This window comes from Pholis gunnellus (genome assembly GCF_910591455.1).
Source record: "Pholis gunnellus genome assembly, chromosome: 5".
Classification (NCBI taxonomy): Eukaryota; Metazoa; Chordata; class Actinopteri; order Perciformes; family Pholidae; genus Pholis; species Pholis gunnellus.
Genome location: NC_136531.1, coordinates 2,255,148 through 2,270,766, shown reverse-complemented (window position 1 = coordinate 2,270,766; position 15,619 = coordinate 2,255,148). Strand labels below are relative to the sequence as shown.

The window sequence follows — 15,619 nt, the reverse complement described above, 5'->3', positions numbered from 1 at the left end:
AACGCTGTGCGCACACACACACACACACACACACACACACACACACACACACACACACACACACACACACACACACACACACACACACACACACACACACACACACACACACACACACACACACCTTAACTTTCCTTCAGACTTTAAAAAAAGGGTGATAATCAGAGATATAAATTGGATTTCAGCTCGTAGTTTTTTCTGTTTTTGTTTTTTAAAATAAAAACACTTCTCTTTCTGATTCGTACAAAAAAACGTAGCTCGATTGTACTCATACCGCAGGAAATAACACAGTGCATTTAAACTCTTTGACAATCATCGGTAACAAGTTTCCTCTCCTTCAGGAGGCGTGGCAAAAATAATAAAGAACAATTAAGATTTTAAACACAAATGTAACTGAAATGGTCCGTTTGAAGGGAGGTTGAGGGGGAAAGTTTTTTTTTTAAGTCAAATATTATTTTTTTCCCGTCAGTCAGAACTCACCAGCAGAATAAAGTAAAAGGCTGGTGGGTCGGTTTCCCAGCATGCCCGGCAGCGGGTTAAAGAGCAGCGTCTGTGGGGGCGGGCGGAGGCCGGGGGATCGTAAACCATGCCAATATACAGATCAATATTCATTTCAACCCCCCCGACCTCATCAATCCCACGCTCTCAGAGAAGCTTTCATCTCCAGACGAAGAAACGAAGAAAAGAAATTAAAAAAAGAAGGCTCACTCAACAAACACCGACTCCACGAAGCCGCGGGTCGGATGCTTCGCTACGCATACATTCAATATCAAAAACAACAGTGTTACCGGAGTTTGGGGAAGGAAATATCACTTTCTCCAAAACAGGATCCCCCCCCCCCCCCCCCCCCCCCCCCCCCCCCCACCCAACAAAACCCCGGGAATGTCTGTGATTAATCATGGTAAGAAAAGGGGCCGTAGTGACAGTACACACCTTCAAAAACATAACAAAATAAAGGTTGAAATAGTTAGAAAGGTTGCAGAGGAATGAGAAGGTCGGGGGGGGGGGGGGTTCCAACCTCCTCTCTCTGTCTTTCTATCTCTCTCAACCGGAGAGGCGGGACAACCCGAAGTGAGGCATTCTGGGCTGTTGAGAGACAAATGTGGACAAACGAAGGAGGGGAAGCAGAACAAGTGGAACCGAAAAAGAGGTGTAAAAGAAGGAATAGACGCTCGGTGGACCCCCCTCCCTCCATCAATCCGTCCATCTGTCCGTTCACTCACTCAAAACAAAGTGCTGCCGTCTCCTCCCGCCCCGTGCAGGGCGTCCGCTTGCGTGGCTCCGCCCCCTGCTTCGTTATGGTTGGCGGCAGCAGCCGCCGCCGCCGCCACCGCTTCCAGGGAGGCGGGGTCAAAGCCTTGCTCCGCCCCCAGCGCGTCGGCCTCCATCTTCACGCTGTCGGCCAGGAAGGCGGAGTAGGCGTCACTGTCGGCCATCAGCAGCTTGAGCTTGGGGATCCAGCTCTTGCGGACGACGCGGCGGGCGTTGGTGCACATGTCGGCCGCGATGGCGTTCATCTCGCTCTCCTTGAAGCTTGGCGCAAAGTTCTGGCAGTAAACTGGAGGACGGAAAAGAGAGGAAGATGTAGAAAGAAACCACAAAAGAAGAAGAAGGACGGATGGCGAGGAGTCTGAAAAATGGAAATTTCAAAGCCGCAACTCAGCATGAAGGCTGCTCCAAAATCTCAGCGAGATGTAACTCAGAGTATTTATAGTATTAACGAGTGTGTGTGTGTGTGTGTGTGTGAGAGTGACTCACATTTGACAGCGTGCAGCACTCTGTTGTCCAGGGGTTTACGACTGGGGTCGTTGGTTGAAGAGCGGATGCCGGTCCCACAGCTGTTAGCCAGAGTGCTCCTGAGCAAAGCAACAACAACATCATTAAATACTCTGGGTTATTGGGGATAAATGGATTCAGCTGGATGTGCCGAACACGTACCTGTCAAAGAAAGCGGCCAGCAGGCGTCTGAGCAGCACTTTGTGGCGCGTGCCGGCGCTGACGTGGCAGTTCATGAGCTGCGCGCGGGAGATGAACACGGAGGTGCCGCTCACCAGCTCCAGCTTCTCGGCCGGGTCGCCCTCCTCGTACATCTTCGGGTGGCAGCGGTTGCCGATCTGGCTGATGAGCTCGGCGGGCAGCGACGCCAGGTCCTGCCGGGACCGCGCCCCTCGGCCCCCCCGACCGCCGCCCGAGTCCGGGGCCAAGTCCGGAAGGGCCTCGACCCGCTCGCCTACCACTGAGGAGGGACAACGACGGGATTGTTTTTAAAGCTTCCTTACAGGTTAACCCAAAAAATGTATATATTTTTTTTTAATGTAGGAAGCTACCGTTAATTACACCATGTTCTGGAGGGAATATACTGGTTTCTGATTGGCTAAGAGTGTGCACATAATAAAAACATTTAAAACGCACACATATTGCAGTTCAGCTCAAATGAAATCATTGTTGGGAATAAATGCTGATGACCAACATCAAGTGTGAAAATCTTTTAGCAGTTTTTAATGAACCCAGCTGTAATTTTAACCGTGATACGAGATGATCGTGCTGGAGGAGGATCTGCAGCACAGAGGAACCCTCGCTGCACTCTGCATCGCGTGCTTCTCTGCCTCCACTCATGCTTTAACACGTACACTTCCTAAAGTGTCTGTTATTCTTACTTCAGAGACTACGAGTTCAGCTGGATGTCTAAACCTCCGATGACTCAATGGATCCACAGGAAACGACGAGCATCTTTAAACTCAATTAAAGCTTCAGACCAAATGTTGTGGTGCACAAACGTCTGGAAGAAAATCTTCTTTGTAACTGAATTCCTGATGATACCGTTCACATCTCCTGTGCTTCAGTGTTTTAACACAAAACAACCTCCGAGCGTCTCCTTCTGATCAAACTATCCCATGAGTTAAACAAACTTTACAGGACTGGGCCTCAATAAATAAAAAACAACATGTACCTCTGGGGTGTAGTACAGTAAAAACTACAACATGTACCTCTGAGATGTAGTACAGTAGAAAGTACATCATGTACCTCTGAGATGTAGTACAGTAGAAAGTACATCATGTACCTCTGAGATGTAGTACAGTAGAAAGTACAACATGTACCTCTGAGGTGTAGTACAGTAGAAAGTACATCATGTACCTCAGATGTAGTACAATAGAAAGTACATCATGTACCTCTGAGATGTAGTACAGAAGAAAGTACATCATGTACCTCTGAGATGTAGTACAGAAGAAAGTACATCATGTACCTCTGAGATGTAGTACAGTAGAAAGTACATCATGTACCTCAGATGTAGTACAATAGAAAGTACATCATGTACCTCTGAGATGTAGTACAGTAAAAAGTACAACATGTACCTCTGAGATGTAGTACAGTAGAAAGTACATCATGTACCTCTGAGATGTAGTACAGTAGAAAGTACATCATGTACCTCTGAGATGTAGTACAGTAGAAAGTACATCATGTACCTCTGAGATGTAGTACAGTAGAAAGTACAACATGTACCTCTGAGATGTAGTACAGTAGAAAGTACATCATGTACCTCTGAGATGTAGTACAGTAGAAAGTACATCATGTACCTCTGAGATGTAGTACAGTAAAAGCAGCAGTTTGTTTACACATAATAATAAAGAAAATATTATTTTCTTAATTTATTGTCTTTTTTTCTCACTAAATAATCAAAAAGAACCGATAAGAGTATCGATAAGGAAGCGAACCGATAAGCAGTACTGATGAGTACCAGCACTGATCGGAGTACCAGCACTGATGAGAGTACCAGCACTGATGAGAGTACCAGCACTGATGAGAGTACCAGCACTGATGAGAGTACCAGCACTGATCGGAGTACCAGCACTGATGAGAGTACCAGCACTGATGAGATGCTTTAGATGTACGTGAGCATAACGAACCTGCTGCTCCGGCGTTCAGCATGCTGTACATGGTGTACATGTTGCAGATCTGTCGGTACTGCTCTTCGGCGCTCTCGTCGGCCACGTCGTCCTCCTCCTCGTCATCGTGGTAGCTGATCGGCGAGTCGCTGGTGTACATGCTGAGCGTGCCCGGGCTCGTGCCCTCGGGGGTCCCGCCGTTCTGGTTGTTGTTGTGGTTGCTGTTGAGTCCGGCTCCTCCCATCGAAGAGGCAACGCCGCCGCCCACCATGCCGGCATTAGCTGCAGGTCCTCGCCCAGAGGCATCCTGGGTAGTGTTGTTGGAGGAGGAGCACGAAGAGGAGGAGGTAATGTAGCGAGCAGCCTTCCTCCCCCCACCTCCCCCCCCAGACCCGCCTCCGTTGTCACGGTTGCTCCCCTCCCACAGCCGCTTGGCCACGGGGGTGCAGACCACAGAGTAGGGAGAGCCCTCCTGCTGGGGGGGGGGGGTTACATGTCACATTTATCTTTTCAAACAGGGTCAGAAAGCAACACTTGGTAATAGTTTCATTATATGATAAACGACACAAATTAAATGCAATATTGACAAGTTTTCAAAACCTCATATAAAACTTTTTTTCCCTCAAAACCCTATTTTACATTTTTTTAAAGTAACTTCTTGAATGTTAAAAACAACTGTACAAGAACTTCAATCAGGAAGTAGCTGATTTAAAAAAGCAGGCATTAAAATGTTTTAGCAGCTAACATTTGATTTGTTCGATGGTTTTCTGACTCAGAGTTTCGGAAGCCTTCCTCACACACGACGTGTTCAAAGACCGTGGGAAAGATGAGCGTCTGTCGATAACGACGGTTTTGGCGGTGGCTTAAAGAAAACATGCTTTTTCAACCGCCGCTGGCTCGGTTTTGGGGTTCAGAGGGTTAAATGACAACCTCTGAATTCTACAATAATTCTTTGCATGAAAAAACATAATAAAATAACCTTCATAACCTCGAACGGTCCTTTTCAAATAAGCTTTTCAGCCGCTGGAGCGACTTGACGTGATCTTTCCTTGAAAGTCTATCAAAGCCTTTTCAAATCTCAGACTCAATAAGACGCCGGCTCACGAAGGTCCCGCTGGAGGCCTGGATGTGTTTAATGACCTCATCGGTGTGTCGGTGTAACACCTACCTGCTGTGAGGTGGGCTGAGGTGTGGAGGCCATCTGTTCCGTCTTCACCTTGGACACGAGGGGGAGGGGCGTCAGACAGGAGGCGGGCCTCCCCGCGGCCGGAGCGACCACGCCGACTCCGCCGCCGCCGCCCATCGTCTGAGTCACGGGGCTCTGGGGCTCGGTCTCCTCGGTGTGGAGGCCCTGGGAGTCACAGCTTGGAGACGAGACCTGGAGGTGTGTGGGTGACATGGAGGAGGATCTTTATGAACATACATACAATATATATACATCAAGCTGTCGCTTCCTGTTGTTATTCCTTTATCGAACCTCTAAAGTACCGACAGCAGAACCTATATGACATCAAATATCTGGAACATTTATAAACGTGTGTACTTATACTATGATCAGATAGTTTTCCGCCTGTACCACACAAAGTTCTCCATACAACTTTAAAATATACACCATGTTCTTTCAGAGAGTTAATCGTGTTAATCTGGTTGCTGGAGAAGCCGAACTCTCCAGTAAACCCCGTCTGATAACCAGCGACACGTCCTGCAGCAGGAAGTACCGGCATGTTCCCCGACATACATAACTTAACACATGGCTGCTGCCACACCCCCTCTGTGTCTGGAGGTGTTAAAGGGTACTTCAAGAAAATCACTTTTTCCTCGTTAATATGTAGATTTATGCGGCGAAACACTTCAAATCTAATCGGATCATCTGCTACTATTACAGAGTGTACCGCTTAGTGTCAGTGCGACGTCTCAATTATTCTTGAGTCACGAGGAGGACGCGTCTACAAACAACAGACACCCCCTGACAACACAATGCCACGCACAGTGTCACACACACATGGTGCCATGGTGGCAGCACTTTAAAAGAGAAGCTATTTTAATTCATGTCTGGATTATACATTATTCAGGTTTATTACATTTTAACCAACTAGTGCCGTTCTAGGTACTTTAAACCAAAATACCGTATGCTGTATAGATGAAGAGCACTGATTTATGTTACTATTCTAACTCATTGTACCCCGAAATAACCGACAAAAAGGCCCCAAAATATGCAACTCAACTGTATACTACTAACCGTGTACTTTCACTTTAGAGGAAAACATTGTAGTACTCCAGTTACCCTACAGAGAAAACTAACTTGTGAGTCAAATCTGACATAGTATGCATCACTATTACTTCAACGTTGAGCACATAATGCTTCTTTCACTTGAATTAAACATTTGAATGCAGGAATTTTACTGTGCGGTGTTGATAGTTTTACTATAGGTCTACTTCTTCTACTACTGCCAATACCAACATTCCCATTCAGAGAGAGGATGACATCGTTGGAATACACTTAGCTGAGCTAATTTCCAAATAGGCGGATTAGTCGCTTGCTTTGACATAAACACACAGTAGAGCATGGAATTAATTAGACAAGGCATTGTTAAATCGCTATTAGTAACAAGTCTTACAAGTGGACGTAGTCGTCGTGACGTCATTTATTAGTTTGTGGACTGATGTTTTGAAGCCTCGAGTTCAGCGTTTTGGCCGTCGCCATCTTGTTTTTTGCAACCAGTGAACAGGAAGTGACCATATCTGGACTGAGGAGGAGTGACGTAGAGACGCCGTATACGTCTCTGGTAGAGACCTGTCAATCACTGTGTAGCCCCGCCCCTAAAGCATCCCCTGCTTTATGGTCTGTTTGACTCTAAATGGACCATCATTTACTAAATGAACATCATGCTGTATTGAAGAAGACTTGAAACTAGAGATCGAGACCATAAACTCATGTTTACAATGTTTACTGAGGTAATAAATCAAGAGAGAAGTAGAGTCATTTTCTCATAGACTTCTATACAGCCAGAGGAGTCGCCCCCTGGTGGTCATTAGAGAGAATGCAGCTTTAAGACATGAAGCATTGGCTTCACTTTTCAGGGAAAAACACAACCAAAGTCACGGCTTACTCGCGGTCAGACTAGTGAAATACACTCATCTCATCTGCTCGAGTTGACTCCAGGGAAGTGAAGAAGATTGCAGAGTCCGAACAACATGTCAAGTCAGTCTGCAGAGCCCTCAAGCCCCGCCCCCCTCAGCTGCACGCAGCGCTCGTTTATTTAAAGTGTATTAATATTGAACGTGTCGCGCGTCTAAATTGCACCAAATTCGACAACCTGGGTCCCCAGCGATACACCCGCACAGTGTGAAGTAGATCGGATGAGGCGACAAAACAGAGAAACAAGAGATCTCTTGAATTATAGTTATATAGTTCTGCACCTGCATTTAAATCATTTATTTTTAACGAACGCTTCGTCGGCAGCTTACCTTGAGGAAGAACTCCGTGCCTTTCTCCATGATCTGCTGGATCTGGAGGAAGCCGGCGGTGTACATGAGCAGGAACTGGTCCCCGACGTTCATGCTGAGGCGTCCCGTGTAGCAGAAGGCCAGGATCTGCTGGAAGCTCTGCGGCTGCACGGCCGGCGGCAGCTCCACCACCGAGCTCTTCCCGCCGGCGTTGAACAGATCCCGGAAGTAGGAGCTGCTGGCCGCCAGCACCGCGCGGTGGGCCTGAGGGGTAAACAGGCGCGTTACAAGGGTGTGAAAATATGTAGATTTGTGATTGTAAAGTCATAAAAACACAGCTTGTGTGCGCACTGCGCAGTCAAGTATGTGGAGGCAAGAAACCAAAACAACATGGACTTCATCTCCACCATGTTGGCGGTTAACCTGCCTACCTGAATCTATTTTGAACTGCGACGGGAAGAAGAATTAGTATTGATCATATGAATTGTATCTAACTGAAAAGGAATCGTTTCCGGCTACAGTTAATGCTGAAATGAAGCCAAATTTCGAATTGCAGCCTTACAAATTCTAATTGTATTGAGCAGTAGCAGAGCCATAATATTTATTCCCATTGTGAGAGAGGAGGCCAAAGGGAGCTCAGGAAATCCATTAGAAATGATTTAAAGCAGGACAACTGAGTCATATTTCCCTGTTTTACCGATTGATTCCAAAACGTTGTCAGCATCTTCACTGTTAATTAGCTAATTAGGTCTCACTGCTGCGCTCACAACCTCCAGGGCCCTGAGCGGAGGAAAGAAAATGAATACCAAAACCTTCCCAGACATGTTGGTAAAAACGAAATTGCATGCAAGAAAAGTATTTGCAAAAACATGAAAAATAAATGTATTTAAACTATCTTTTCTTTAGATCCCAATTCTACTTTGGCCACTCCTTTATCCTATTTATAGTATACTATAAATAATACACGCATAGTATTTAGCTTTAAAGTCCCAGTGAAATAGAAAAAACACTTTCCCAGTTTTAATCCTGCGTTAATTGTTCATTCATCTCTTGCTCTATGCCAAAAAGAATCCGTATCGCTGTCTTTTCTCGCCTGTATAAAGGTTTCAAATGTTTGATAACTTATCCTGCAATTGGAGCTCCGGACGTTTCCCTTTCTTTAAATTAGACCTCAGCCACAGGTGAGCGAGTATGGTTTAGATAATGCTAACCTGTGAGCTCGTTACATGACCAATAGGCTAATAAATAAAAGCACTGTGCAGCTCCCGGTAGAACTTTTCTTGAATAGGTAACAGGTGAAAAGGACCTTGAAGGCGTGTCCCTTGACCACCACGGAGACATCACAGTAGAGGCCCTGCAGCCGCTGTTCGTTCAGACACTCCAGGATGTTGTTGCCAAAGTTAGGGATCGCCATCTGCAGCGTCTGAGCCATAACGCTCTGCCCAGCACCACAGGGTCTGCAGGACACAGAGAGGTAGAGGGTTAGGGTCAAGACAACAGGACCGACGGCATTCAGGGGGTATAAAGAGAGGAATGGATGGGAGGGAAGGAGGCAAGGAAGGGGACGTATTATAGAATAAACCGATGAACTTGCATATCAGCCGAGTATTGATACCACCTCATTAAAAAACGAAAAAGTTAATAATTCCTTCTGTAATATCTATTCTATACAGCTGAGAAAACCTGTCCTTCAGACAGCTTCTCACCAAAACTACATTTTACAAGATTACATGTGAACGCATCGTGATATACTCAATTTTACTGAACAGAGCTTGAACGCGTCATGATGTAACTCATTCCAAACTCCGTTAACGTTAGCCGTTAGCTCCGTGATTTAGCCGAGCAGGAATGTGCCGCCCACCGGCCGCTAACAGCTAACGCTAAGTAGCTCTTCTCCTGCCGATTTCAACACAGAACAGTTATAAATTAATAGATGAAGTGAAGTCGGATCGGTGCACAAACTCGCTGGTACCCAATCCAACTTTTTAGGCTGTAGCCTATACAAGACACTGGTATCAGAACAACTCTTAAAAGTTGAACAGTTAACCAACTATAAGAATTTTGACCAATTAGCGTCAGATATTAAAAAAAGAAATAACATTACAAAAGGTTTAAGAGTAGTGGAGTGTCACTATGAGAATAGCTAGTCCACCTTAAAGGTCAGTCCACCTTAAGTGAACCAGAGTTGTCTAGCCCCCTTCAGTGTGGTTGAGGACGCAGGAGCTTGGCTTGGGTCGTGAGGAGTTGTAGCATATTACTGTGTAGGGTGTGAAAGTAATATACCAGGCTGAACGTGTCGTCCTCTTTGTTTACCTCTCAGGCTTCCACTGGTAACTCCGTGTTTAATGTCGCATTGCTATGAATTCCCTGAGACAAAGTCTGCAGAAATGCGGACTTAGGGAAAGGGTTCATAAAGGGCTCAAAATGTCTGCAAGACACTCGATGATCCGACAGCGGGACAGAACTAAACCCTTTACGGACATAAAGTCAACCACGACGGATTCAACCTGTTGGTGCTTCACGTTATCTTCAACCACAGCACCTCTGCACACTCAGCACTGATCCTGTCGGCCAACGAGGGTCGGCTATCGGTGGGAGAAAAAGAGAACCCTAAAGTAACATCAGTGGGACGGATAGATGAGTGAAGGTGAGGTGGAGCGTGAGGAAGTGATGAGGAAGAGAGGACCATGGTAGCACCACAGAAGAAGAAGAGGAAACGGTTGATAAAAGAGTAATGAGACGAGAATACAAAATAAAAACTGGAACGTGTGCAAAAGGCAAACACGACAGAAATGAAGAGGAGACAGACTTGAAATACATAAACAGGGTAATTGAAGCGTATGATGATTAATGACTAATGTATTTGGTAAACAACTTTAACTCAAAACTCCAACTTCGAAATGAAAGAGAATTTTGGGCCACCGGCAGTTATGTAAGCCATCTTTCTGGGGTTTTTAACCTCGTTTCATTACATCTAATTCACAGTTAATAAACTGCTGGGTGGTTTTTGGCCTACTTTGTTGTGTTCTCAGTCAAAACACAGCCTCTTACATAACTCGTCTCCTTCATCACCCAGCAGAGGAGGAACTGTCCATAGCGACAGAAAAACAAACAAGGGAATAGATCTCACAATTGATTTTTGCTCAAAGGCAGAGGGCATTGCTCTGGGCTGGACCCTTTTATTTTAGTCTATAAATGCACAATGTACACTTAGATCTGCTTTCATGTGAAATAAAAGTTCTTACTTCCACGTCTATTCTAGCCCGTGTAATGTTTTAAATAGCGGACCTCTTAACTCTTATTTAGGGACGACATTTGGTGCTTTTGTAGTCAACTAAATAATTACAAGTCAGAAACATAGGGCTCTATTTGGTGTTAGGTTGACTGAAATGTCTGACATTAGAGATGAACTATGAGCCGTTTACACTAATAATACATCATTAAAACTACTAATGACAACATTAATTTTAATCAATGAAAACAGAATATTTGATTTCCTTATCAATTTAATTACTAAAACAAAGTAAAAGTATAACATGTAGTGTTTTTGATGGTGTAACCGACTTCAGAGCAGTTTAAATGATTTTTGGGAAACAAATAGTCTGAATCCTTGTGGACCAGCTGCTCCAATCAAACAACAATATGGATCATCAATGATCAGCCATTCGTGTCGGCTCTAAAAGTGGTGTCGTTTGTTGGGTATGAATGATTAGTTAGAGTCCTGATGGGCAGCTGGCTCCTTGCATGGTAGTCACTACCATCAGCGTATGAACGGGTGTCAACGGGTGATTGACATGTAGTGACTAGAAAAGCACGAAACAAGTACAAGTCCAACGAGGCAAACAGGATAAAGTCAACTCAAGCATGAAGTTGAATTCATAGAAAAGGTTTCCAATGACTTCAAAGTAATGAAACAAACAGGTCTGGACCACCTGAACACAGTGTTCGTACCAGAGAGAAGATTGGCGAATGCAGCGAGTTCTCCCGAATCACCCGAACAAGTTAAGAACGAATCAATGTCTCCAACTAAAGCCTTACTTTAAAACCTCATACTGGGACAGCCAAATTAACAACACGTAAAATTACAACTCTTTCGCTAAATACTCTTAACGCTATGGACATAAAATAAAGCTCAGCGTAAATGTTGTCATCACGTCGTGCACCTCGAATTTTTCATAAACTGGCGCAACAAATGACACTATTTACATGTCTATGGATCATACAGGGACAATCTTCAGGGACAAAGGAGGAGCTCTTAAAAAGCTACATTTCAGTAAATATTTTGCAGCCAAATCAAATAGTTTGCAGGATGTTCAACCTTTGTTTCCTTACAGGGTTTGTATAAAGGTAGTAAAGTAGACCATGAACATGAGATACGAGTTATTGTTGGTTGGTTTATGGATTAATGGTCATATCTCTGAGCTACATTTGTTGTCTTTTTGATTCTTTACAGTTCATTTAGTTTGTACGTCAACCATAATGCAGTGGTTGTAGCTTCCAGGTGTGAATGTGATGCGGTGTGTGCAGCGTGCACGCTCAGCAGAACCTTTCCCAGTTGATAAATACAGGTGGGCTTCAGCCGTCCTGGGCTGCAGACAAACGCCTACAATAAGGGCAGCGCTGAGGATTAAAGGGCCATCAGCATTTCATCGTAATTAATTTTAAAAGTTTATAGCAACCCATTAATTGTGAGAGATATAGGCATAGGAAGCATGGCACTGGGTTATGAGAAAGAGTAAAGCATGGCTTACTTACAGTCCAAGCGCTACACATTTCATCTTAACTAATGTCGCCTTTGGGATGAATAAAGAGATATGTGTGTGTGTGTGTGTGTGTGTGTGTGTGTGTGTGTGTGTGTGTGTGTGTGTGTGTGTGTGTGTGTGTGTGTGTGTGTGTGTGTGTGTGTGTTTTAAATCTGGACTAGTGTCCACACGGTTAAGGTTAAAATAACCATAGTTGGTTATCAGCATCTCTGGGCGTTTGATGGTTAGAATAAGTCACTTAAAGATTGGGCAAATGCTAATATTTAGTTTGAGTACTGATTGTGAGAACTGCCATTATGATATAATCATGCTTAATTAATTGAACAACAACAAAAAAATACAATTAAGACTGCAGACAGAGTGCTTATTGGATCGGGAGCACTTTGTACGATATGATCTGAATAATATATGCCATCATATCAAAACACTATTAGCGCCTGAGTGTATAAATTACAGTTCTCAACTACTTGTTAAAAATCGATGATGTTTTGACAAAACTTCCAGGCCATTGAGTCGTGACACATTATTGTACCTCGACAGTCTGTGTCGATGTACAGAGATCCATATGCGTCGCATTAATGTGAATATTATCCAACTGAAAGTGGCTCAGCGTGACATTCTCTCTGTGCATTCTGGGTCTTATCCAGTGTTGGTTTACATGCATTACTCCTACTTTATAATTATTATATCAGGACGTGGATTTCTGTCTTTCAGCAGGATTAAGATTTCATAAATAGCTGGATTTTGACCTGTGCACTGGCTGGGAAAACTACTTAAGTACTGAAAATGCATGATTTGCACTGTCTGCTCCCTTCACATCTGCACTCCCCCGCGGCCTTGAGCGAGCGATTGAACCGACTGAAGCGTCCCAGTGGAGCTCCTCGACCAATAGCAGTTGCCTCTGGCTGTTTCCAGGTGTAAATACGTGCAACCGGCATGAATAATAAGCAAGACAAAAGCATTTGTAGAGAGAAAATCTTCCCTCAAAAAGCAGCACAGCAAGTTCTACGGTTCACAACACAAGCGCCAGCATTTGTGATAAAAACAACAACTTCCAAGTTGCTATTTTTGTAGCTCGAACAGCAATAACTCTCTTTCACCCGAGTGAACCGCACATACCTCACTTTGATTTATAAACACCGTGGAGCGTGCACATCCTAGCAGAAACCTTTAACTCCTCACGGGTCAGAGAGGTCACAACAACTTCCAGGAAACATAAAAGGAGAGTTAATTCACACCACTTGACCCATGGCCTGTAGTCCCCATGTGACCTATTATATGCTCTCTATGTGTGTGTGTGTGTGTGTGTGTGTGTGTGTGTGTGTGTGTGTGTGTGTGTGTGTGTCCTTTACAACTTTTAAAGTTCACTTCCAGGGCCACACACACTCTGTTTACTCTGTGCAGACTAACACACAGGCTCCAGCTAACAGACAAACACCCTAAAAGAAGAAAGCAGTAGTAACTTGATAGCTGCAGTCAGCTGTCATTATATAAGCAACTATTCTGAATCAACACGTGTGATATCAGCATCAATCTCAACCTAATCACGATCAGTTTCCTGGTTTTTTGGAGAGGTTAAAAGGTGGCCTGTTAGCAAGTAGCAAGCTAACGCTATAGGCTAACACTGGCATGAGTGCAACACTTCACCAATATACGTAAATGGCAAACAAAAAAAATGCCTTTAAATCGCATTTTTTTTATTAATTCCAGCCCTGTGTGTCCGTTTAAAGGCTTAAAATGCTGCATTTTTGCACCGACACTCATGGAAGGAGACAAGCCACCAGAATGTGGCTAAAGTGTGTAGCCTCCCTGGAGCTCGACTCAAAGACTTTTATTTACCCACATTAATTATACATTAATTAAAATCTCACATGAAGAGAGAGAGCCTGGCAGAACCATCGCAACACACACACACGTGTATCGTCCGATGGGGGGGGGGGGGGCACGAATTCTACCACCAAAATAATCTGCCACTAAAACAGTCGAGAGGATAAAATATTTAGGTCTTCGTTCTCGCTCTCCGTGCCAAGCGCGAGTCTGTCCGTTGAGACTGGTCTCCTTCCTCCTAACGGCCGAATGGCAGTTACCGACCGTTACGGGACAGACTCACGTTGTCCGAACCACAAAAAAAAATGTCGCCTATGATATATCACAGCGAATTAATTATTCATTAAAAATCGTACTAAGCCACACGGTTGTAAAAACGCTTACGTTAACGTAGTCTTTATTTTAACCCCGGTGAGTCTGTCTGGTACTCCATCTTTCTTTTTTTTAGCCCGACATCAACAGGTCATCCCGGGACACAAAATGCGCGAGACAGGACGGATGGATCCCGGCATGGCGAGAGAGAAGAAGAGGGGAGGAAAGGAAAGGAGGGAAGGAAAAGTAGGCTGTATAATCTTAACCCCCCTTTTTACTGTCAGGACACCGAGATATTTGGGCGAATTAACGCTTGTTTTATTTTATTTTTTATAAAGACATTTTAAACTGTACCACTATTTTTTTAGAAGAAAGTTAAGGAATGCTGGATTACAAAAAAAAGAGAAGGACTCAAGTCACTCACCGAGGAGGAGAGGAAAGGAGACGAGTAGAAGAGAAGCCGGTGAAGTGGTTAAAGTTTGGTCGGTCCCCGTGAGCCCATCCCCCCATCGATAGTAGCTAACACACAACTTTACCACCCATCCCCTAAAAACAATAAAACAACAATAGCTTAACCCCCCCACACTCCAACACACCGCCACCATTACACCCTTCTGACCAAAACCACCCATCCAAATTCATCATGGCACCCCGCACACACACACACAGTCCGGGTCTCGGACAACTGACCGACCCTCCGGGAACCGTTTGTCCTCGTTGACCCGCCGCACTCAACTCACCCCTTCTCGGGCTTGTATCTACGTGTATATATCCGCTGGTAGAAGTGACTCAATGGAGGGGCCCCAGCTGCGGAATTAAAGCGGTCCAACGTCTCCCCTCCGCCTCGCTACAGGCAGCCATTCATTGTGACTGTAAGGAGAGGAAAAAAAAGAAAAAGACCCGTGAACCAGCAGCCGGAGCACGCACGCGCGCACAATATCATGCGTACACATACATGCTTTTGCACGTGCGCGCGCTCACACTCACGCATGCAGGCGAGGAGAGAGAGCGCAGAGCTATCGAGGAGGAGGAGGAGGAGGAGAGGAGGGATTTCTATTTTGTTTAATTCTCCCAGGGGTTGCAGACAGATCGCAGAGCTACTGATCGGCCAGACAGACAGGTAGACAGTCAGACAGGTAGACAGACAGACAGGTAGACAGACAGACAGACATTCTGCATTGTCTCATTTGCCAGCGCTGCAACCGAATTAACACCTTCTGTACTGTGGGCTCATTTTAACATACAAAGTATCTGGTAATAATGCATTATCATATTATCAGACTTTAAACTTCCTCTATACAAAACATCTAGAAAATACGACACCAGGTAAATGTATCACGTCAAATATAGCTTTGTAATCATTTAAGCAAGTATACCTTTGGTGGT

The 15,619-nt window shown here is 44.7% G+C and overlaps 1 protein-coding gene across 3 annotated transcripts; it reads right to left on the bottom strand.

The window, feature by feature from the left end:
• Positions 1-981: 981 nt before the first annotated feature.
• Positions 982-15,110, bottom strand: nacc1b (nucleus accumbens associated 1, BEN and BTB (POZ) domain containing b). 3 transcript variants are annotated; one of them, XM_079159816.1, is made up of 8 exons: positions 14,974-15,110; positions 8,638-8,788; positions 7,353-7,595; positions 5,053-5,262; positions 3,906-4,359; positions 1,939-2,236; positions 1,759-1,856; positions 982-1,558 (listed from the first exon to the last, which is right to left on the bottom strand). In XM_079159816.1, exons 2-8 carry the CDS (start codon positions 8,761-8,763, stop codon positions 1,224-1,226), a joined length of 1,764 nt encoding a protein of 587 aa, XP_079015942.1. In that variant the 5' UTR covers positions 8,764-8,788; positions 14,974-15,110; the 3' UTR covers positions 982-1,223. The 3 variants fall into 3 exon arrangements, with proteins under 3 accessions (XP_079015942.1, XP_079015944.1, XP_079015943.1); XM_079159818.1 differs by having other exon boundaries at positions 3,906-4,356; XM_079159817.1 differs by lacking the exon at positions 14,974-15,110 and adding an exon at positions 14,306-14,315.
• Positions 15,111-15,619: the final 509 nt, after the last annotated feature.